The 24,949-nt window shown below is 34.9% G+C and overlaps 1 protein-coding gene across 5 annotated transcripts; it reads right to left on the minus strand.

The window, feature by feature from the left end:
- Positions 1-1,116: 1,116 nt before the first annotated feature.
- Positions 1,117-24,945, minus strand: CEP44 (centrosomal protein 44). Of its 5 annotated transcripts, XM_059177512.1 has the most exons (13): positions 24,586-24,945; positions 23,250-23,359; positions 22,330-22,361; positions 17,401-17,539; positions 14,437-14,584; positions 13,167-13,313; positions 12,687-12,809; positions 9,523-9,693; positions 8,333-8,539; positions 7,413-7,488; positions 2,638-2,762; positions 2,347-2,384; positions 1,117-1,333 (listed from the first exon to the last, which is right to left on the minus strand). In XM_059177512.1, the coding sequence occupies exons 4-13, from the start codon at positions 17,487-17,489 to the stop codon at positions 1,291-1,293; spliced, it is 1,167 nt and encodes a 388-aa protein (XP_059033495.1). In that variant the 5' UTR covers positions 17,490-17,539; positions 22,330-22,361; positions 23,250-23,359; positions 24,586-24,945; the 3' UTR covers positions 1,117-1,290. The 5 variants fall into 5 exon arrangements, with proteins under 5 accessions (XP_059033495.1, XP_059033502.1, XP_059033485.1 ...); XM_059177519.1 differs by lacking the exon at positions 23,250-23,359; XM_059177502.1 differs by lacking the exons at positions 22,330-22,361; positions 23,250-23,359 and having other exon boundaries at positions 24,586-24,944.
- Between the last annotated feature and the right edge of the window lie 4 nt (positions 24,946-24,949).

Raw genomic sequence — 24,949 nt, forward strand, 5'->3', positions numbered from 1 at the left:
ACCACAAGGTGGAGCTATAATTCCATGCTGGTACTGATAGTTTAGAAGTTAATAGATTTTTCTTTTACAAGAAAATCTTTTAATCTTGATTTCTGTAATTTTTTTTATAATGGAAAAATCTAAATGGGTTCATTAATCCTAGAAATATTTGCTGAAATTCTACTAAATTTAAGTGTGTATGTTAACTTTTAAAATACATAAATTTTAATGACTAAACACATTAGAATACTAAAAATGCTTTATTTCTACAGTGAATTTAATGTTAATATTAACTTTTAATGTTAGTCTCATGTGACAATATCAAATTACACACAGAATATGAACAGATAATAAATAAGTAAAATGCAATCAGATGATCTAAATAATAATAAAAAAGGGGGAAAAAACCCTCCTTTTTTCCTTCCAAATAATGGAATCAATTTTCTTAAAAATTTCTCAGGGCCGTTATTACATTTTTTACGTATATCATTTTTAAAAAGATCATTTGTCTAGTAATGTAGCTAGTAATTTAAAGTGAATTTCATTTTTCTCTTGATTTAACTTCATCTAAGACTTTTATTCTCTCTAGAAAAATATGTAACTTCCCGTCGCTTAAAAGAAAACAAAAAACCATACTGTGTATCTTGTAATATTGGATGGCCACCATCTGTGTCTGTACTGCTGGTCTTAAAATGTGTTATGGAATAGAGCACTAAAATACTCAACACACTTTTCGTGGTGAACTTTCTGACCTGTTGCCAAATACAAAAAGAGCATCAGACTCTCACTTTTTCAATGTTAACTAAAAATGTATTACTGCTTTTTGATTAGCCTAAAATTGTATTTTCATTTCATTGTCAATGAGCATTTTTAACTTTTCATTACAACATATTAGTCAGTACAGATAGCAAGATGGTATGCATGAGAGCCTCCTGGGTACAATACGCAAATCCCAGTTGGAATGTTTCCAACAGGATGTAAACCATGGTCCACAAGGCTGTACTTTAAAAAACATATTACTTAGCACACTGCCAACAAATGTCAACACAAAAACACAGTGGTGTAATGACTTCACTCTCTAAAAGAAATGTACTGGCACATAAGTTTTTCTTAAAAAAGTAAAACCGAGTAAAGAAGTGTAATCATAGCATAAAAAGTATTTATTCAATATTGAAAAAACTCATATACCAAATGAAATTCAAATTCTTCATAAAAACATTGTAGCATATTAAAATTTATAGCGAATTCTTAAAATATACAATATGTACAGTAGCCAAAGTCCTAGAGAAGTTGATGCAGAAAATTCTATAATTAGTGATTTGGACATTTCAGTAACTCTGCGGTTTCTTCAAACCTGCAATACAACAAATAAATCATACTAAGTAAAAAAAAAATTCATAATGAGGCATAGGTTTAAGTGGCTGAAATTAGGCTTTTAACCTAAAATAAATTTCAGTATTTTTCTTATTTAAAGGTATAAACAGTAATTAAGTATATACTATGGCCAGAGGGGAGAAATAGCAACCAAAGTGAATTATGAGTCTTTAATTCTTAAGCCCAAGTTATTTTAATACTTATCAAATTTCAAAAATGATATAGTTCATTAAAGTAGTAGACTTCATAATAATCTTACACAATATCTTCATATTTCCTTTTAATTGCTCTTTAATACCCATTGGTAGTTTCACATTTGTACAAGAAACAAGTATCATTTTTAGTATTGTTTTACCAATAACTGTCTGAAAGACTGGCAATACTCTAATAATATTTAAAATGTCTCCAAACCGGGGCGCCTGGGTGGCTCAGTGGGTTAAGCCGCTGCCTTCGGCTCAGGTCATGATCTCAGGGTCCTGGGATCGAGTCCCGCATCGGGCTCTCTGCTCAGCAGGGAGCCTGCTTCCTCCTCTCTCTCTCTCTCTCTGCCTGCCTCTCTGCCTACTTGTGATCTCTCTCTGTCGAATAAATAAATAAAATCTTTAAAAAAAAAAAAAAATAAAAAAAATAAAAAAAAATAAAATGTCTCCAAACCAACCACCGACATATATTAAATATTTTGCTACATTAGTTATCAAAAGTACATAATACCCTTGATTAACTTTCAACCACAAATATCTTTGCACTGCTTAATCCCACAATTAATTCCATTAACAATGTTTTACATCACTTGTTGGAAACCAAAACAGTGACTCATCTCACAAACACGTAACTGTAGGTGGATTTATTACCCACTGGAGTCCTGAAGGGAATCCCACACCTGATTGAGAGACCTTTAAGGTTTGAAACACACATGCACTTTCCATATATACTGTAATCCTATACAATTCCCTATAGAGAAATGAATTTCTGTTGCCCCTTTCTGTTACTTACATTTTTTTCATCCTTTCCATTTTCTGGATTGTTGTTTCCTTTAATTTAAAAAGCAACAAATTTAGGCAATTTCTCAAAGTAAACCATCATCAAAGATGGACCATGAACATATAAAACACATCCTAAAACATTGCATTAAGTACTATTTACTTATCATAAAGAATTTTTACGAGAGATTAAGATTTACAGTTCCACTATTTTTTCTTGCCAATGGCATCTACAACTAAATCTAATGCTTGCTTGTTCTGACCTTAGAAAGGAAATCATCTAAGCAGTTGCCAGTTTTCTTACCTCTGAATTCTCTTTCAAACCACAGTAACTACCAGCTGAGGTTCTGGGAGTTGAATCTGATGACACTGTATTATAGCCAGAGGATAAAGGAATACTTGTTTGCCTCTCCTTTTTGCTTTTTCCATCTGTGGAGAAATTTATTTTTAGGTTACCTTTTCCTTTCACCGTGGAGTCATATCTAAAAATTTCATGTATATATTGAAGAAAAACAGACATTTTAATATGAAATGACTATTGGTGTAGACCCAGATAAATTTCTATTATTCTTTTAAGATAATGACTTAGACATAGAGATCTAGATGTTCAAAACAGGCCAATAAAAATGACCAAAAGGTACTATTACCTTTATCACAGCAATCAATTGAATAAATAGGCAAGTTCACAATTTTTAAGTATAAGCTACTGACTCAGGTACATAGTTTTCTTTAAGTGGTGGTAACTATTACTAACACTGACTGTACTTTTTGAAAATCAAGAAACATTGTATCCTAAATATGCATGGAAAAAAAAGGGGGGGTTTACAGATTTTTTTTTTCCTAAAGAACTGAACAACTTTCCAGTTCCAGTATGCCGATACCATTCATTCAATAAACGATGGTAAAGTTTTCCTACAACTCAATCAATTATAAAACATCATAAATAAGACAGGCTGCTATTAATATTAAATCCAGCCCTATGTTTTAGTCAAGATACATATGGCTCCAAAATCAAGGCAAAAAAAAAAAAAAAAAGACACCCATTTAAGCTAGTATACATAGGACAGTTTACTATAAGCCTACACAGACAACCTCACTTAGGAAAAAGTTTTACCACCTGAGGACAGAAACAACTAGACTTTTACTTTCATCTCAAAGGGAGAAAGGCTCTTTTGTCTACTTCTATTACTTACTTACTCCATTCCTCTGCTTGTTTATCAACATGAATTTGAACAAAATGGCCACCCCATTCCAGGCTCAACATCATTTGACTGACTTAGTATCCTAATTCTAAATCCCCAAGGGAGAGAAAATGATCTGGCTCAACACCTTTTGGATTAGTATTCCCTGGGTTGGGTGTCTACTTTTGATCCAGTTGGGTCGAAATCACATGGTAGATTAGCTACTCCCAGGTCTTTTAGCAGGGGCTGCTGGCAATAGGTAATTTCAAGTAATAACTTGACACTAGGCAGGAACTCTATCTACCACTCCCTACTCTTGGGTTATTTTCTATGAATAGAGAGAAGTGTCCTTGAAAGGGCACTTCTGAATTAAGCTGTTCAAAAATAGGTGGGTTTGAGTCCAAGGACAGGAAATAAAGAGTGGGAAGACAGAGTAGAAGGTGAAGGAATGGCTCTGTCTGCTCTATTTTCTGGGGCCTAGCCTTGCAGGTATCTATCTAGCCTTCAAGGGTGTACCTCATGATGAGAGAAACATGGTATTAGGCAGGCTAGGGGGCTATTCAGAGAGCCATATACAGCACTCCAGAGATTACAAGGGCATATACTGAACACCAGCCATATGTGATAGCCAGATCAGCTAAGTGTGTATTACTTTCTGTGACGATTTTTCCTATTGCGTTCCTGAGCCTCTAGTAGAGTCTTCCTTGTACAAAGGTAATGGTTTCTTAGCTGTGCTATGGGAGATTTGAGAAAAGACTGGTAACTAAGCTCAGGCTAGAAAGCAAAGGGGAGAGTAGTGGCCCCAAAGGGGAGTTTCACAGTCACCACTAATAGACTTCCGTGAAGAAAGCTGAACTCTAAGATCTAGATTTTCTAGCCAACTCTCGCCACATGACCATTAAGCTTTCACTGCCAACTTTGGAGAATTATGACCTGACTGCATTAAGAGAACTAGTTAGGTCCTTTGCCATTTAACTATACAGGTATCTCCCACTTTGTCAGTTTTCAAATTATGCACTTTGCTTTTAACAAAAGACCCATATTAGTATCTATTTGCTAACCAAAAGAAATCAAGGAGGATGTTGACTTTTATGAATAAAGGTGAAAAATGAAAATAGTGTTCAGCATTTGTTTTGCAGCAAGTCATTACAGTGGCCTCACACCCTGAGCAGCGAGAGTGGCCCCGCCAAGCGGCTTCCCTGGGAGCTACACTCAGCGGCTCAGCACCAGGCCTCCACAGCTCTGAACTGCTCCTGTGAGAAACTGTGCTTTATCACAATTTAACTGTGCTTTCCGTTAGCAAGATGTGTCCTTAGGTATCAGAAAAGTCTAAGAGAAGTCATTTTGGGGTCTGGGAATGGTTAAAGAATTTTTATATAAATTAGTGGTAACTGTTTCTTTGTTTTATGCCATTTAGGCTTATGAAAGTTTTCACAGTAATGCTCTTCTGATAGCAGGGAAACCTGTAATTTATAAACTAGTACTTCCCAATCACGGAAAAAATTATGTCCAACTGATTTCTGGATATTTTGTCTTAAGTATATCATACACAATTTAATATTTTCAAAAGTGAACTCATTATTTTTTCCCAAGCCTTCTCTTTAATTCTCTATTTTATTAAGGATTTTATTATTAATTTAATAAATTATATTAAATATTATTTAATATTAATCATTAATTCAAAAAATTGTATTATAAATTGATTTTTATTATTTTATTATTAATAATGTTCTACTTTATTAAAGTAACAATTAGTTACTTTGATAGTTACTTGTATAACCAGCCATACAAGTCAAACATAAGTGATCAGTCTTGACTTTTTCCTCCTCCTTCACGACTTCTACTTCAATCAGCAATCAAGGCCTATCAATTCTAACAGCTAAATAAATTACTTCCTCTTTATTCTATCATAGCCTTGGTAGACACCCCCATTATTCTGAAATAAAGATAAATGAAAGACCCTTCAAATTACTCTCCTTCCCAGTGTTACTTTCCTGTAATGAATCACTATTCTGTTTTAAGATGATTTTTTCCCTGAAACAAATCTGATCATTATTAGCTTTGTTAAAAATCTACACATAAACATGATTTTGTCTTTCTACTCTTCTGCTTCAGTTTCCTTCATATACCCACATATACCCTTCCTTCTAGTCATACTGGAACCACACTCTTGTGATATCATAACTTTATTTTCTTGGGAGGAAAAAGGCACACACACACACACACAAAAACCCAAAGGAAAAACAGAAAGAGCCTCAGTGTCATGGCCTATCTAGTAATTAACAACTAGATCACTGCATCCCCTCCTGAACATAAAAAATTTCACAGAAAATGAACATCATCTGAGGTTACTTCATTACCGTGATGAAACAAAATAAGACTGCTGTCACGTATGAATATAGACAAGGACAGAATGTAAGTAAACACACAAATGACCAGCTATAGTGCTCTCCCACTGAAAATTTCAGCTCTTTTTTTCATTCATTATCAGTCATCAAACTGTTCCTGTTTCCTGACAACACCCAAACTAGAAGAACCCTTGGCTTCTTTAAACTGTCTCCAAAATCACCCCCACATAAGCCCAATCCATAATAAAAACCTCTTCTCACTGATTTTTACCAAGACAGAGAGATGCCTACAGCCATGGACACACTATTTCTGATAAAAGGGAAACAAATCAGGAATTTCACAAAACCATTCCCAACCTAATACTAAAATCAGCTTAGTGAATTATTGCTCTCAACTTCTGAGATATGCTTCCATGTAGCATATATATGTAAGGCGCAAAGTATAAGAATTTATATATAAGTTTGACTATTTTAATTGATCACATTTGGATTATAAGCTTTGAGACCACACATTTACCTTGTTCATAATCTATAACCCATTTCAGATGTGGCCTGTCTGCCCATCAGTCTAAGTCACAGCACAGTGGCTTAAACTTGTATATATTTTAACTAAATGGGCTAAAGCTATGTTCTGTAATAACATTAATAAAATTATAACATGAAAATGCAAAAGCAAAATCAGAAAAGGCAAGGTTTGTCTTTTTTAAAGATTTTATTTATTTGTCAGAAAGTACAAGCAGGAGCAGCAGCAGATAGAGGGAGAAGCAGGTTCCTTCCTCGCTGAGCAAAGAGACCCATGCAGGATTTGATCCCAGCAACCTGGGATCACAACCTGAGCCGCTTAACCAACTAAGTTACCATGCCAGGAAAAGGCAAGGTTTTGCAAATAGCAGGCATTCAGGATTCTTTCACTATATAAAAAATTGAGCTCTATTATATACAGATATTGGAGATAGAAATACGGGCCTATTTTCTGCCTGCTAGACAGAATACAAGGTTAAGATCTTCATTTCAAGGACCTCACAGTTAAGCTTTGGATTTTTTTTTTTTTTTTAAAGATTTTATTTATTTATTTGACGGAGCAAGATCACAGTAGGCAGAGAGGCAGGCAGGGAGAGAGAGAGAGAGGGAAGCAGGCTCCCTGCTGAGCAGAGAGCCCGATGCGGGACTCGATCCCAGGATCTTGAGATCATGACCTGAGCCGAAGGCAGTGGCTTAACCCACTGAGCCACCCAGGCGCCCAGCTTTGGAATTTTTTGAATAAATGAATGACAAATGCAAAGAGGAAATATTTTACCAAATCTGAAATGTGTAGTCTAATAAATTTAGTGCCCAAACCACTATGTCATATAAGATATGTAAGCTGGCGTTTTTTAGCAGTGCTTGGCTTCAGTAGTCTGTAAGTTCAATACTGTTTTTGTTCTAGGGGTGCCACAGTTTCTAAAAAATAAGGCTTGGGAATATAAAAATTATCAAACACCTATGTAAATCATCCTCCTGAAAACTCCTTGCCATACCACCAATACCACTGTCATAACATTAGAACTTACCAGGACTCAGAATATCCATGTCGTTACTAGATTCGTAGTCTTCATTCATTTCACTGAAGTCTATATATTCATTATTCTAGAATAATAAAGATTAGTATTTAGAATAAAATGGAGAGAAAAATGTACTCGTTTTATATTCTTGCTGTTAAGCATAGATATAAAGATGACATGATGAATGTTTAAACATTTTTAACTGAACCAGAAATTGAAATCCTAAGTAAATAAAAAAACAAATTTCTTAGATTTGATAAGACCATGGCAAATTTGGTTAACCATTTCTATGAAATTTATAATTTGATCAGAGTAAATGAATAAAAACAGGAAGTCATGATTTTAATTTTTCCTGTCCATTTTTTCTTTTCCCCATAAAAATAGGCCATTTAGGCTATTAAAGAATATAATCTCAAGCTTCTCATAAAAATCAAACATTAGGGCGCCTGGATGGCTCAATGGGTTAAGGCTCTGCCTTCGGCTCAGGTCATGGTCTCAGGGTCCTGGGATCGAGTCCCATATCCGGCTCTCTGCTCGGAGGAGAGCCTGCTTCCCCGCTCTCTCTCTGCCTGCTTCTCTGCCTACTTGTAATTTCTCTCTCTGTGTGTCAAATAAATAAATAAATAAAATCTTTAAAAAGAAAATCAAACATTATCCTACCTTATTTTAAATGCTTAGAGCTGTTCAAATATTAATAGCTCTGAAAGCAGAAGCTAGAGAGTCTTGCTAGGTTATCTTAGTTGATAAAGAGAAAAACAATAACCACAACAGCAACAAAATAGGCTGTATCTAAACAGAGCCTCATTTCAACTAAGTATCCACTACCTTAATATTATCATAATTAGCTTTTCTAAAAAGAATACACACTTTACAATGAATGAAAACTTAATTGTATCTGAGATCCTAGAAATGTTAAGGAAAGAAAATACCTTTTTAGACAGAAGCATTTCTGTTTCAAGAAGAGTGATACGACTTAGAAGATTAGTCCATGTTTTTTCATTTACCATCACTTTTCCTTTCATTTTTTCTTCTAAAGAGTCTAATCTACTCTCTACCAAAGTCAGTTTCTGAAGCTTTTCTTGGCATTCAACAAGCATAGTCTGTAGTGCAGTAATCTCAGGATTGATTTGAACATCCTAAAATGAATAGAGGTTAAAAATTATACTACACCAACTAAAATTCCCTTAAAATTCAATGTATCCCATTTTTCAGTGCACTGTGTTATCTCAGTAGTTAACAGGCAGTATAGTGTGAGAATTGAGTGCTATCTGGAGAGACAGAATGCTCGGACACTGAAACTACCTCATCTGAGGTGTATGACCTTGGGGTCTCAATTTCCTTATATATGTTGAAACAAACAAACAAACAAACAAAAAACAACCCAGTACCTACTTTATGCGGTTCCTGTGAGGATTAAATTAATTTGCATGAAGCTCTTAGAACAATACCTGGTGGTATGAGAAAACTGTCACAAACTTTTTTGTAATAGCCCCTAGCACAAAGCTAAGAGGGTGTGACAAAGAAATGACAGTGTATTAAGACTATTTAGTTTGCTACAAAAAGGAATTAAGCTTCATGACCCTGTGTTAATTTTTATAAGGGACAAGTGTCTACTGTGATGTAGGGAAGTTATAAGAAAGAGAAGAAAGAAAAGTTTAAGCAGGAGCAGTGCAGATTAGACACTATAATAGACACACACACAGACACTATAATAGAGTCTGTGACAATAAAGTAATAGGAAAGGTATTCTTAGAGTGAGAGAGGGATGGTGAGGGCCCAAAAAGGAAAATGTTTCTCCATTCATTAAGGACAGGCATAGATAAACAGAGAACCCTCACTGTACAAAGTAGTGTATTACAGTCTCTCACCAGACTGTAAATTCCCTGAATCAGTAAATTCTTACCCGTAACACCTGGTCCAGTACCCTAAACATAAGCAGCAAATAGTATCTGTTGATCCTATACAGTACACTTATTTATTCTTAAATAATGGTAAAAGGTGTTATATTATGATTCGTGACTCAAAAGGTTAGAGGCATTCCAAAGTTTAGATGCTGAAGTTATCATGTACATCAAAGTAAGAAATCCTTGCATCTGTTAAAGAAGAACAAAATTCTTACTTGTTGTTCAGACTTGATTTCAGGGAACTTTACTTCAGGAATCTCTATTTCAGTAGTCTTTAAGTTACACACATCAAATGTTTCACTAACATCTGTTACTGTACTTATCGTATCTTCAGGAATGTTAACACCATCTTCGTTATACAGGTGACGGATCACCACAGCTTTTTTCTGCATAAAGGAAAATACGTCAGAGCTGCTTCAATGGTTTCCTCATAAAGTTATTTTAAACATAGACATAATAACTTTTCAGAAGAAATATCTTTCTTCCCTTTAAGATTTACCAAAGTTTAAATAACATATTAAGGTATATATCAAACACTATTGATTAAACTGTTATTACTATTACTAATATTTTGTGTGATGAAATTGTGGTCCTGATTTTTAAAGCATTCTTACAGACCAGAAAAACTGAAATACCTATTCAATGATGCCTGGGATTTGACTCATATTGTTTCAGATTTGGGGGGAAAGATGCTAGAAAAGTGGTTACAATAAAGATGAAACAAGATTAAGGACGGGCTGGGACCCCTCAGTAGTTCAGGTAGTTAAGAGTCTGCCTTTTGGGGCACCTGGGTGGCTCAGTGGGTTAAAACCTCTGCCTTCGGCTCAGGTTATGATCCTAGGGTCCTGGGATTAAGCCCCACATGGGGTTCTCAGCTTAGCAGGAAGTCTGCTTCCTCCTCTCTCTCACTCTGCCTGCCTTTCTGCCTACTTGTGATCTCTGTCAAATAAATAAATAAAATCTTTAAAAAAAAAAAATAGAGTCTGCCTTCAGCTCGGGTCATGATCCCAGGGTCCTGGGATCAAGTCTCACAACAGGCTCCTTGCTCAGCAGGGAGTCTATTTCCCCCTCTGCCTGCTACTCCCCCTGTTCCTGCTCTCTAACAAATAAATAAAATCTTTAAAAAAAAAAAAAAAATTAAGGAGGGGTTGATCAACTTCTAATAGTGGGAATAGGTAATTTTTAAAAGATTATTTATTCATTTATTTGACAGAGAGAGAAAGAGAGCAAGCAGGGTGAGTAGCAAGCAGAGGGAGAAAGAGAAGCAGGCTTTCTGCTAAGCAGGAAGCCCGATGTGGGGCTCAATCCCAGGACTTGGGATCATGACCCAAGCCCAAGGCAGATGCTTAACCAACTGACCTACCTAGGCTCCCTGGGAATGAGTACTTTTATGAATGTTTGGAACATCCCATAATAGGTTGCCACATAATTTACATATAAATAATCAAGAACTGGCTCCGTGAAGGGGACCATTGCAATTTTTTTTCTAATAAACAAGCCAGAAAATATTAGACCTTCATCTAATAATTCAAACTTAATAATGACAAAGAGAAAGTCCTAAGAATAAGGCATGAGGTCAAACTACGCACTCACACAAGCCTTTTCTGCCTACTTCCTCTACTACAGACAGACTGCATATGCACCACAAAGATGTCATATAATGTACGATAGAATTCACAAATCATACTCTACAGAGAAGATACTGGGAAAAGAAACCATTTGCTTTAGTACTGACTCAATCTCTACCCATAAGGTAGTGACTCAAACTTTTCTAAGTTGGAAAGATTATTTATTTCCAACTTTTCTAAGTTGGAATACTTTTAGGGAGACCTGGGTGGCTTGGTTAAGCGGCTGCCTTTAGCTCAGGTCATGATCCCAGGGTGCTGGGATCGAGCCCTGCATCGGGTTCCCTGCTCGTCAGGGAGCCTGCTTCTCCCTCTGCCTCTGCCTGCCACTCTGCCTTCTTGTGCATCCCCCACCTCTGACAAATAAATAAATAAATAATCTTTCTAAATAATTAAATAAATAAATAATTTTTATTAATGACAAAAAATACTTTGTTCTAAGAAAACTAAAATAAACTTAATGCCTTTACGTTTTGCACCTTATTGGGGCAATTTAGATCATTACTCAGCCCCAAAACTGAAATAGAAGATTGAAAAATATATTTAGTTTGATCAGCTCATACTTAGTAAGTGCTTACAATGTCTGTGCTAAGCACAGGAAGGTTACAAAAAAAGCTGTATAATAAAATTCCTGTTCATATAAATTCTAGTTGGGGAGGGACACTATGTATATAAACCATTTAGAAATTAGAAAATAAAATCATATAAAACTAACAAGAGTTATATAAGTTAGAGATTCAAGTTTACAAGAAGTATGGGCACTTATTCAGAAACAATGTGTCTTTTAATTCCTTTTCTTATTGCTCTTTTACATGTTGCAAAATGGTTATATTTTATCTCAGCCAGAAGCTATTCATTTCTTTGACCTAATTACACCTTGATTATTTGATATTCTATCCTTCAATTTCAGAAATGGTTTGCCCAAAGTGAAAGACAGCTGAAAATATACTAATTGTTATAAAGTAATATTTTGGCCTCAATGTCTCTTGGAGATAGAAAAGCTATCTCTAAAGGCATTAGATTCATTCATCCACTAGTGCTCGAAGGAGACAAGAGTAGGTTATTTATTAACAACAACAACAAAAAATGTTCAAAAACCTAACCCAAAACCAGATTATATGTGTAGGGACTATCAATCACTGGATAATATATACCCCTGGTATAAAAATATGAACATATGCAAATTAATCATCATAACCTATCACTATAAGTAATGGTATGCTCTTCAAACATTCCCATGTTTTCAAAAAACTAGATAATAATTAAGAGTACATGTCAAGACCACATAACATAGCCTTCCCAAATCACTGTTATTCTACCTGGGCAATGAGACAGAAGTAAGCATTCGAAACATAAAGAGAAACATTCGTCAATTTTACAACTCTAATCTCTTAAAATGTGAGGACTGTCCTCTGGATAATATGGTATACATTGTTAAAAATCTTTTACTATATCTGATTATTTTTTAAAGATTTTATTTATCTGTTTGACAGAGAGAGAGATCACAAGTAGGCAGAGAGGCAGGCAGAGAGAGAGAGGGAGAACCAGGCCCCCACCGAGCAGAGAGCCCAGTGAGGGGCTTGATCCCAGGACCCTGAGACCATGACCTAAGCTGAAGGCAAAGGCTTAACCCACAGAGCCACCCAGGCGCCCCTGACTAAAATGTTTTACTAGGCTAGCTACTAGTCAGAAAAGTGAAACTCGTACACTGATTAATTAGGTAGATAATTCTTAGCACTGACACATTTTCTTACCTTTCCTGAAGTCATAAACCTGCCAGTGATGTCAATGCCAACAGGTTCTGTAGATGTCTTCTCAGTGCTTGAAGAAGGTTCTGACTTAACAGAACTGACTTTCTTTCTCTGTTGTGAGGGAATCTTAAAAAAAAAATAAAATATTAAAGACTTTATGTGAAAGCTGACATATATTTAAATTATATTATTTAAATTTTCATATATGAAATACAGCTGCCAAATGATAAGAAACTAATGAGACATACATGTCTTTTGAAAACTAAGATGTGAAGAAAATGTGTTGTCAGAACAGTTAGCTTAGGACTAGTAGCTCAAAGTCACAAATATGTAAAAACAGGTAACCAGTATTTAAAGCAAACATTCAGGTGTACGGTTATCCAGTAACTGTACATCTGTGTTAGTTTGCTATCTAGGGTACTGACTTCATACATTAAAATACTGGGCTACTTGGAGTAAGTTAAAATCAATTAACAAAATTACCTTCTCAAGACTACTCAATTCCTTGTGCTTTTTCATCACGCAATTCAAAATATCACAAACAATCTGAATTTTCCATTCTGCAAATCCACACTGGAGAAACTGCTTTTTTGTCAAGATTGGTTTATAATTAAATTGATCACGAAGAAGCTGTAAAGAGGGAATAGACCAAAATCCAAAAATCATAAATGGCCACCCAGTCAGGAATGTAATAACACCTTTGAGAGGAAAAGAAGGACCAAGCCATTAGATTAAGGGTATTAAAGAGATTCATAGGGGTGATATGAGTCATAGGTAGGAGATAGGTATTTACATAGGAAACAGCTAGTTAGGAATTAGCAGAGAATAGATGACTGTCTAGGCAGATGAAAAAATATAGACAATGATCAAAAAGTTCAAATAGCCTCATTGGTACTAGAAAACTCCTTAACTTACTAGATAATAAAGAATAATACCATACGGATGTCACAAAAATCATAATTTAATTCCTCCACAACATGGTCAGTGGGTCTCTGTGTTTCAATGTCTCGTTTGTAAAGTAAAAGAAATAGACTAGACCAACATTTTTCAAAGCCTACATTGTAGAACGCTAGGATTTCTTAGAAGTGCCTCTTAGGTTTCCATGGAAGCTTGCTGGGGTTAGAGTCAAAGAAAGGGAAGACTAAAAAGAGACTCTACATATAAAAGGTACCATTTCATCAAATGCAATTCATTATTTATAAAAAATTAGATTTGATAAATGGGTTTTATTATTTTAACAGAAGTGAGAAAACCAGTGCTTGAGTAAAAATTAATGATAATATGGAGGTATTTTTTAATCGTGAGATTAAGTTCAGTGTACATACAGTATAAATATAGATACTGGACTAGGTATAAGACATACTCCCAGACATCAGTGAACATAAAATCTCAAAGCTGTAGTTTCCTCTTACTAATTATGGTAATTACAATTCTATAAACTACAAATTTTACTCAATAAAGTCACATTTCTAAATTCTGCCGATATGCCAAATTTTACTAAAATTCTGATATAAAAAGAGCAAATGGTAACCAATGACAAGTTTTTACCAACTGCCACTTATTAGATTATAAAACATAATGGGAACTTAAATTATCTTGATTATAATAGGGACTGCGTCTAAATGAGAAATTCATATCAAAATACTGTCAAATAGATGTGGTTCACATATAATTAAGGGGTTATAAAACATTACTCTTAAAAAAAAATCATTCAATGACTTCTGAAAGAATTATTTCATAAACTAAAAAATACCTTATAGACGGTATCTATAAAGCGCAAGTCATTCTTCGCTATGAGCTCTATATTGGATTCCATCAGAAGTTCTGCTACATAAGGTGAATATGAGGTAAGGGAATAGCTGATGATGGGCAAAGAAGCTGCAGTATCTCCCTTTACCAAACTGTTCAGGAGAAAAGGGAAAGATATTTAATGAGCATAATACCACAAACTCAGATAAGAAAGGGAATATAAAATATGGTGTCAATAATTTGTAAATTAACACTACAGCCAAATAATTAGGAGATACACAAAACCCTTTAGATTCCATCTCCTACTCTAACTCACTATAGCCAAGTTACTATGAAATAAGTTCATTTACTTAAACAGTTAACTCTTTAGTAATAGTATAGTCTATATACCACAGTATTTGAGTTTCCAAAGCTTAGCCTTACTTGATCAGTCCATTTTCTCTAATTAAACAAATATACCACTTGAATATACTTGCAAACACTTGTTATATTACCTCATTTGCTCTTTATAATAAACCTGCAAGGGTAAAATATTATGAATTCTACGTTACAGAGGGGAAACAGGGCTGGAAAAAGCATCTACTGTAACTCGGCCGATTAGTTTGCAATCCTCCACTTGTATCAAGCTCAGCAGAAATCTGTGCCTTGGTAGAGTATGCTAATTTCTCCAGCCTAGAAAGGTATCCCATCCTTCTTGGCCTGTTATTCCCTCTTATGAACTATTTGGCAGATCTCAAGCCTCCCAGAGAGCCACCCTCAATTTTCTGATCCACACTGATATCTCACAGAATGAGTCCCAGGGCATTCAGTGTCTGATGCCTTATGCTCTGTCTTGTACTCTTTTCTACTTGTCTACATGTGGACCTTATTTTCTCAATGTGAAGTACCTTCACTGATTCTCCCACAACAAAGCAAGGAGGTATTTCTTCAATTAGCCAGTTATATGTGTTCGACTGAAGTAAAAATGCACTTATAAAAAACATTCGTTTTCCACAAAATTCAAGACATACATAAATTTCCCCATCCTCACCTGAAACTTTTTTAAAAGGCAGAGAACAAGTATACAATGATAAAATAACATTTTATTTTTCAGGACAAATATAATTGTTTCTTTTACACTTATGCATATGATAATACTCTACCCAATGAGAAAACTATTCTAGCAACCTTGGAAAATAGGAAATGAAAATAATACTTTTGAACAGCAAAATCTGTCCATTTTATGCACATTATGACTAGAAGACAGCCAGGGTCTACATTTAATACCACTTGTTTTAATTCAAAAATCTTGATTATCTAGTTTCTAGGGAATTTGATTAGAAATAGTAATAAACAGTTATTATAAACTAGTAGACTAACAAACAGGAGATGCTGAGAAAAAGGTTAAAAATGAGTAAGAAATATAAGAATCAAAACACGTGTGGTGGAGTGTGTATGTGGGTGAGGGGGGGCACCCTGAATAAGCAGCTGCAAGTAGTGTGACTTATTTCAAAAGACCCTGCAGAGTACTATGTTGTGAAACAGTCTAAAAAATATTATTCTTAATGATACTCCTGAGTCAGTATATAATATACTGATATTTATATAATATAAATCAAATATTAAATTCCAAACTCAAAAGATAGGGGAATAATTGGTTCATTTTCCAAGTATTCCTATCCAGAATGTATCTTAAAATGATGCTTCAAATAGGAAGAAGAAAATGTGGCTATTCAAACTGGTTAAGTCTCAGCGAGACAACAACATAGCATGTCCCTGTGTTAAGGAAGCAGGATCTGATCAGTACATGCTGTGGAGCAACTTCTGATTCTCACACAGAAGGCCTGGAATCGGTCTTTAGAGCTCAACTTTCTCCCATGGTCTTCATTATCCTTTCATTTTGCCATCTCTTGGGGTTAGCTCTCCCTATGGTCCATCCACATGTATACGTAAAGCACACCCCTAGAACATCCACCCTTACATGTAAAGCACATTATTCTAAGATTCTCTTTTTTTACTGTTTTAACTAATTTTACTCTACTACTTGAACATATAGTTAATCTGGACTTGTCACTTGACACTTATTCATTGAATGTCTAGTTAGCTCTAAAGGCACAATTCTAAATGTGGGGATACTGCAGTGAACAAAACAAAGTCCCAGTCTTCAGCTTATACTCTAGTGGGGAATACTTTATTTGACAGAGGGAGACACAACAAGCGAGGGAACACGAGGAGGGGGATTGGGAGAGGGAGAAGAAGGCTTCCCGCTCAGCAGGGAGCTGGACAGACGTGGGGCTTAATTCCAGGACCCTGGGATCATGACCTGAGCCAAAGGCAGATGCTTAACGAGTGAGCCACCCAGGCGCCCCATAGTGGGGAATACTTTTAATCAATAATCCCAGGTAAGAAGAGAAAAGAAATATGAAGGGGTAGATGATGAGAGTACCATATTTAGATCAGCATGAACATAGAAGAAATGCAAGTTGCTACATACTATAAAAGCAAGTAAGTCATATTTGGAAAGTGAAAACTACAGCAAAAGGTTCAAGTGGGGTCTATTAAATGAGTTAGCTTAATAACAGTCTTAGCATGTGGTGTAAGTTGTCATAAGAAACCCATCAACTAGAATCTTCCAAATCAAAAATACCATCTAACTGAATGTGAGAGGATAGAAAATTATTTAATTATTGAGATCCATTATACTTTAATGAGTTTACAAGTTGTACAGAAACCATACCTTGTACAGCTGTATTTCGTGGTTCTACTTCTAAAAGGTGTTTTAAACCTCTTGAGTTATAATTTTTCACTGACTCATACTTAGCAAAAAAATCCTATAATTCCCTGCCTTCTAAAACATTTTAATCATTTCAAGGAAAATGTTTTAAACAACCCAGTAAAACCTGTCTCCACTTAGATACACCCTCAATGTTCAATCTTAATTCAAATCATTATCAAAAAGAACACAAATTAAGTTTGATATATAGCTCACCCAACACAATCCACCTCTTGAGGATAATTTAGTGAACGAAGAACTTGTTCTAGGTTCCGTAAGCTTCTTTTTAAGTCACCTGTTGCCATTATTTAACATTACATTCGGCTCCAGCTTTTGAAATACTCTAATATTTCACCTAAAAATAAAAATCCATAAAACACTGGTTAAGTCTATTTCTGAATCTTTTATATTTTGTTCACATCTCTTACATGCACTTACTATACTTATCTTAGCTATTTCTCCACTAACATCTTCCCTACTGGTCCAGTGCTATCGTCTATCTACAGTATATTCCCAAATGTAAGATAATGCATTTTCCCCAAATACTTTTTCCTTACAAAAAAAGAAAGTTTGCCTTATGTTCATATTCTTACAATGTGTCTCATGATAGTCTCCCTAATAGTTTATTTTTAACAAAGTACCATTTGGGGAGAGAAATCAACCTAAAATAATCTCCATCAATGACTATCTTAGATGCTTATAATCGTTACATAATAAGATCAGTAAAAAATGAAGACAAAGGAATTTATTACAGATTTAGTCATTATTCCCAGGGCTTTGATCTCATATAGTTGCCAATAAGATGTTTTGTTTAAAAAATAAAAATAGATTAGTAAAAAAAAAAAAAAATTAGAAATGCTTGTAAAATATGGCAGATTAAATGCATGTTATCTTTATTTCTTTTGTTTAACATCACTAAAATGAAAGTAAATGATTAAAAACCATATACACTCAACAGGGCAAAATGAATTAGAGGGGATTCCACATGACAGAAAGTATCAACAAAGTTTTGGAAGATGGAAAGCAGATGATTAAGTGAAAACCAACCTAGCAAAGTAGAGACAGGCTAATTTTATCTGTCCATTTAAGAGGAAACAAACAGCCGCAAGATAAGTCCAGAAATGAAGGGCCTCTAATGCTTATGAAAGGCTAAGGGGTAAGGCCAAGGGGGTTGAAATAAGGATGATTACTTGAAAGTCCAGGTAGGAGCTGCGAAACCCTAGATTTTTATTTTCTCTCCCCCCATACCCCATCCCACATACGTGGTTCAGCTAGGCAACTATCTCTCTGCTTCCCCGGGATTACCAATGAGCTTTTAGATAATATCAGATCATTATCAAATTTTTTAAAAATAAGTTGTATTTCACTAAATTTTAAAAATTCTTTCCTAAAAAAGACATTGTCAAGAGAATGAAAAGATAGTTCACAGACTGGGAGAGAATATTTACAAAAATACATATTGAATAAAAGACTTGTTCCCAAAATATACAAATAACTCCTATAGGAGCAAGGAAAAAAAAAACAAACAAACCCAACCAATTAAGAAATAGGCAAAACATCTGAACATTCATCTCACCAAAGAAGACATACAGATAACAATAATAATATAAGATGCTCAGTCTTATATATCATCAGGTGATTGCAAATTTAAAAAAAGAAAGAGAGAGACCTATTATAATGGCTAGAATCCAAAAAACTGATGATACCAAATGCATATGGGATATGGAACAACAGAAACTCTCACTTATTGCTGGAATAAATGTAAATGGTATAGTCATTTTGGAGGGCAGTTTAGCAGATACAAAGCTAAATAGTCTAACCAATACAATCAGCAATCAGGTAAACAAGGTATTAACCAAATCAAACTTAAAAAGTATGTACCTATAACATCCTGCACACGAATGTTTATAGCAGCTCTATTCATAATCACCAAAAAGTGAAAGCAACCAAAATGTCCTCCAATTGGTGAATCGATGAAAAGAATCATGGTACATCCATACAAGAGGATATTAAGTCAGCAATGAGGAAATGAGCAGCGACAAAAAGACATGGATGGACCTTAGTGCATCTTCCTAAGTGAAAGAAACCAGTCTGAAAAGATTATATACTGTACGATCTTAATTATATGACATTCTGGAAAAGGCAAAACTGTAGTGAAAGTGAAAACAATACACCCCCCCCAAGGACTCAGAGGGAAGGAGAAGAGAGGGCTGAATAAGTAAACGTAGGAAAAATTTTTAGAGTAGTGAAAGTATTCTGTCTGATACTGCAGTGGTATATACACAACAGTATGCATTTGTCAAAACCTATAAAACAGGATAGCACAAAGAGAACCCTAATGTATGCAACCTTTAAAAAACCATTTAGAAGCTGGGAGAAAACCTCATAGAAGAGGATGCATGGAAAAGATGTTAACTAAGTAACTTTGGAAATGAGTGCAAGGCTAAAGACAAAACCACTTGCATATAAACGCTGTATGCTGGTTTATAAACTATATCTAAGTTTAGAAAGTTGTTTCCCATTTACTTATGCATTAATTCTGATACATCTGTGCATGAGTTACTACAATCCCAGTAACACACACTGGGAACTGAAAAATTAAGTAAAACAAGGCAGAACAGAAGTAACGTTTCTTATTGCTAGAGTAGGAATTTATAGATCAGAAGAGACTAGAATGAGCCATGCCTGCCTAATGCATTAGTTAGAAAATTCCAGTATGAACTCATGTTCAGCTTAATATAGATACAAACAGTTATATACTGTATTTCTCCATAAGTGTATATAGACAGCTAGTATATATACGTATTGCCTTCCTCTTCCAGCTGAAAGTGATTAAAAGCAACAACACCCCAGCAGTAAAGAACACACACCTCACATTCAAATCTTAGTGTGTATAATGTTCTCCAATAAAAGGAACCAGGACTCCCTGTAGAAATGGTAAATTCTAAGGCTGGGACAGAACATATATAAGATGAGTCTAAAGTAATACATAGTTCCAGAAAGTGAGAAAGTATACACAAAATAAACCAATCCCAATGTGATGGGGGTATGTCAACAGGACACAGGAGACAAATGAAACAGTTCCCAATGGTCAAAAGTAAAACTATCTGAAGGACAAAATGAATTGAATACTATTGGACTATAATCCAAAGTATAAGCAAAACAAAAAATGAATTACTATAATGTCAGTGCATTAACAAGTAAAAGAGAAAGTGTTATCCTACCAATACATTTCATAAAATTCAACATTCACGCATAATATAATTCTTAGGACATTAGAAAAGAAGGAATTGTGTGCATTTGATAAAGGATATCTACCAAAAAACAAACAAACAAACAAACACCTACTGCAAACATCATGCTTTATGGTGAAATAAAGGAAACTTTCTTCCCGAGACTGAGAATGAATTTTGTTCCCTCTCATCATTTCTCTTTAACCTTGTACTAGAGGTTACAGATAGTACAAAAATGCAAGAAGAATATATAAAAGGAATAAATGCTAAAAAGGAAGAAATAATATTGCCCTAATTCACAGATGACATAACTGTATATAATCAGAGTCCAAAAGAAATAAGTGAATTTAGCAAGACTGTTGGGTAGAAGGCCAATACATAAAAACTAGTTGTACTTCTCTGTATCCCTCAAGTTAATTGTATAATTTTAAAAACAGATTTTCTATGTATAAATCAAGTATCCTCAAAAGTATCACAAACATGTGAATAAACCTAGAAAAGATGTATAAGACCTCAAAACAAAAAACCCTAACTTTACTGAGATGAATTAAAGAATGAGTAAATAGAAAAAATATACAACCTCTTTAAGGATTGGAAGACTCAAAAAATTGATCCACAGATTCAATGAATTTCCCCCAAAACTCTCAAGGTTTTCTTTTTTTTAATGGAAATTGACAAGCTGATTTGAAAATGTATCCAGAAATGCAAAAGATAAAGGATAACTATCAATCTTGATAAAAATCAAAATTGGAGGACTTAACCACTGGATATCAAGACTCATTATAAAGTTACATTTGGAATTAGTGAAAATGTACTAATAAAACAATGGAACAGAAGAGTCCAGAAAAAGACAATGCTTATATTGACACTAGATTTCTAACAAAGTTGATGCTGAGTAGCCCTGGAGAAAAGATGGTCTTTTTCAATAAATGGTACTGGATCAACTTAATACCCAGATAGAATAAATAAATCTTGACCCCTTGATGTAAATGGCACCTCATATCTTTTACCAAATTAATTCCAGGTTTGTTGAAGATCTAAATATAAAATGTAAGACAACCAGGCTTGCTGGAGATCATAGAGAAGACTATCTTTGATCTTTAGGTAGAGAAAGATTTCTTATCTTAAAACTGTTAAGATGAATCACATTAAAATTAGCAACACTGTTCATCAAAAGACCCCTTCAAGAGAGTAGAAAGATAAACCACTGAGAGAAAATGTTTCTATAGAACTATAAAACCAACAAAAGAAATTCATATCTAGAATATGTAAAGAATTCCCTTCAAAGCAATAAGAAAAGGAAAGACAATAATAGAAAACGGGAAAGAGACCCGAACAAGAACTTCACAAGAGTAAATATGTGAAAAGATATGCAATCTTATTTATCATTAGGAAATTCCAAACTAAATCCAAAATGTGAAACTACAGAACATATGAAACTCATACAATGCTCTGGAAGGGTAAATTAGTATAATTACTTTAGAAAACTTTATGGTTCTATATACTAAAGCTGACATATAAAGGGCCTATGAAACAGGAATACAACTCCAGAGAACATATGTATGAAACAGTATGGTATGTATATATGCACCAAAAGACAGAAACAATATTTGAGATTTTAAATACAATAGTTTTTTAAATTCCAAAGAAAACACCATAAAATTATATTTTTAAATGACTCATTGCATGGCGTAGGGCTTTCATTAGATTCTCGAAGATTATTCTCAAAAGAGGTTCATATAATAAATAAATATTGATAGGTAATTAAATGGTTAAGAATCTGCTAGAAAGAGCCAAAAGGCTTCTAAACTAAGTTTAGTCAATCAGTAAGGCAGTGCCCAATAACACACTTAAAAAGATCTATTTGTAACTGTCCATGGACACTCCATAGCAGGAAAATATATAACAATACCTTGAATAATGAATCCTCTGGGAATGAAGCTCCTTTACAATGAAGTCATTGACATTAAAAACAAACAGAACAATTCATAAATCAGGTAGAGTTAGTATAATCTTTTTCCCCAGTCAACATTCTAGCAGTTGCACAGGATACAAAATATTCCCTTACACACTTTCTCTGTATTTATGTATAACTAGAGGTAATAAGGTCAGGAATTTGCAAATCCCAAATTTAGTAGGCTTTCTATTTTAAGCCCATGGCCACCAAATTCTGCTTCCCCACCTCTTTAGGAACACAGTACCTTCCTGTTCCAAGACTCCTCTCCTTTACCAACATAGTAAAGAACAGGTTATTGAGTATAATTTATATGTTCATGCACGGATTCTAGTCAGTATTTTTCAGTTAATCAATTACTACTAAATATTCACATTTTTAGGTAGAGGTAATGTCTGCCAAATGGGAGATAACAGGAAAAAGAAGTGATCCTGAAATCACATTATACAAAACATTAGCCAAGAAAATAAGCCTTATTAAATATCTTTTAAGATGACTAGGGGATAGATGGACATAAGAAAGCAGTAAGAAAGAAATTCCCGAGACCAGCCTTTACTTTCCTGGGAAAGATGAAATGGGAATTAATCTGGTTGTAACTGCAAAATATATGTATTCTTAGGTACTGCCACTGGCCAATATAGTAATTATTGTATTAAGTTCCAGACCCACCTATCTTAATATGACTCTTCTAGGGGTACCTTTTCCTAAGACATTCTGTAACTTTAATATAAATTGTATCTCCCTCTGTAGACTTTAATTCTTCCAAATATATATTCCATGTTTTTAGTACATGTAATTTTGTTTTACTTAGCACTTTATGGTGTCTTTCCCTTCTCTGAAGTCCTGGAACATAGATCAATGTCTCATATTATTTCTACCTCTGAGAATGGACTTTCTGACAACAAAGTATGTCCTTGGAACACATCCTCTTCAGTATCAGCAGAATAAATATTTTTGAAGAAGAGTAAGATACAAGTACAGGTTGGATCTGTAGGTGAAGGAGGTAAATAATAGAACAGGATAGAAAAAATAAAGGGATTAAAAAGAAGTGAGTATTATACAAAAAAATGATAGCCACTATTCTACATTTTCATGAGACTTTGCTAAATCTACTATGAAACTGAAAAACACTAAAACCAAGATATTAAGACAATCTACAAGTCATGCACATTTTAGCACAGTACTTTCAGAAATGAAAAATAACTTACTTTTTTAAAAAGGATTAATATTTTCACTTTATAGCCCTTATTAAAAGAAGTTAAGGGGAAAGAGCCATTACTCTGCTTGTAGCATAGTTTCAGCCATTAAGATGGATTCAATATTGCTTCCCAGCATCCTCCAGAGAATTTTCTCTGCAGGTCAGACCTGCTCAACTATACTTATTGGGGAGATATAGTGAAAAGGGTATACAATAGCAGTTTACGATTTTTAATCTAGCTCAATCTCATTGTGATTGTAAGTCTTAAATGATTCCTCCCAATGGAATGCCATTGAACTCAGAGTGATTTTTTTCTTCAGAACAAAGCAAGTACACTGACTTTAATTATTATAGTCCATGGCTAAGAGTTTGTGACGTATCTTACAACACTACGTATTATCTAAAAACCGTGTATCAAAAATAGAGTAGATAGGGGTAAAGTTCAGTTTATGAAATTTGCTCAAAATGCAGTAGGGGAAATACTGTTCTAAGAGTTACGTAGAAAGGTCTGGAAAAGGAAAAACACAAAAGATTGGGCGAAAAACAATGGGGGCCCGGGACAAGAATATAGCTCAATAGTATTGCTGTGTTCACATATAAAACTGCTCAAAATACAAAATATTTGTGGATAATTTTAGAAAAATAGTCTTGTGTACCCATAATTTCGGAATCAAAATGCCAAGATGCATTTTCTTCGCAGCGAGAGGGAAAAACTGTTAAGTTGTCTAGAAGGCAGAGATATAAGGAAACTCAAAGAAATGCAGGCAAGAAAAACTCACTACTTCGACCTCTTCTACTCAGCGTTTCGGAGGAGTAGGATCCTTTCCTCAGCTCATAGGTTCCAACTGAAGGAATCGGTCAGTAATTTCCCAACCCTACCCTAAACTAAGAAAATTAGATGCCATGATTCTTCCTATTTCGCTGTTTATCATTACGCTATACCAGTTGGGTTTATAGGCAAGGCATATCTAGGGCTCCCCTCCCTCCATTTGATTTAAAAGGATGAAAAGGCAGACCTGGTCATTTGCTCCCTTCCATGGTTTCGGTAAGGGCTACAGAGACAGGCTTCTTCCCCTGCTTAACCTGGGGCGCACTCTCGCCAGCTTCCCCAGCAGCCGCCAAGCAAAGAGGGCCCCGAAGGCCTCTGGCCCCTCACAGCCGGGAGAGAGGGAGGTAGCATATGCGACCAGATAGCCACCCGAGCCCAGCCTCCAGCAGCTACTCGCTGCAGCCGGACACCTGCACCTCCGCGCACCCCTCGAGTCGACCGTTGGTATTTAAACAGTGGGTCAAAGCCCGCCACGCGCCGCGGGAAGACCTTCAAAGCAGCCAGCTCCTCGGTGCTTCACGATTCCTCGCTGCAGATTCCACACCACCTTT

The sequence above is a fragment of the Mustela lutreola genome, chromosome 1 (genome assembly GCF_030435805.1).
Source record: "Mustela lutreola isolate mMusLut2 chromosome 1, mMusLut2.pri, whole genome shotgun sequence".
In the NCBI taxonomy this organism is placed as follows: Eukaryota; Metazoa; Chordata; class Mammalia; order Carnivora; family Mustelidae; genus Mustela; species Mustela lutreola.

Bases quoted from the DNA above. Each gene is read 5' to 3' on its own strand.
- CEP44 (XM_059177519.1), bottom strand. From the start codon at position 17,489: ATGGCAACAGGTGACTTAAAAAGAAGCTTACGGAACCTAGAACAAGTT. The intron at 9,694-12,686 runs GTAAGAAAATGT...TCCTTTATGCAG, and splicing joins GGTTTATGACTTCAGGAAAG to AAAAAAGCTGTGGTGATCCG. The intron at 8,540-9,522 runs GTAAGAATTTTG...TATTCATTTTAG, and splicing joins AAATCAAGTCTGAACAACAA to GATGTTCAAATCAATCCTGA.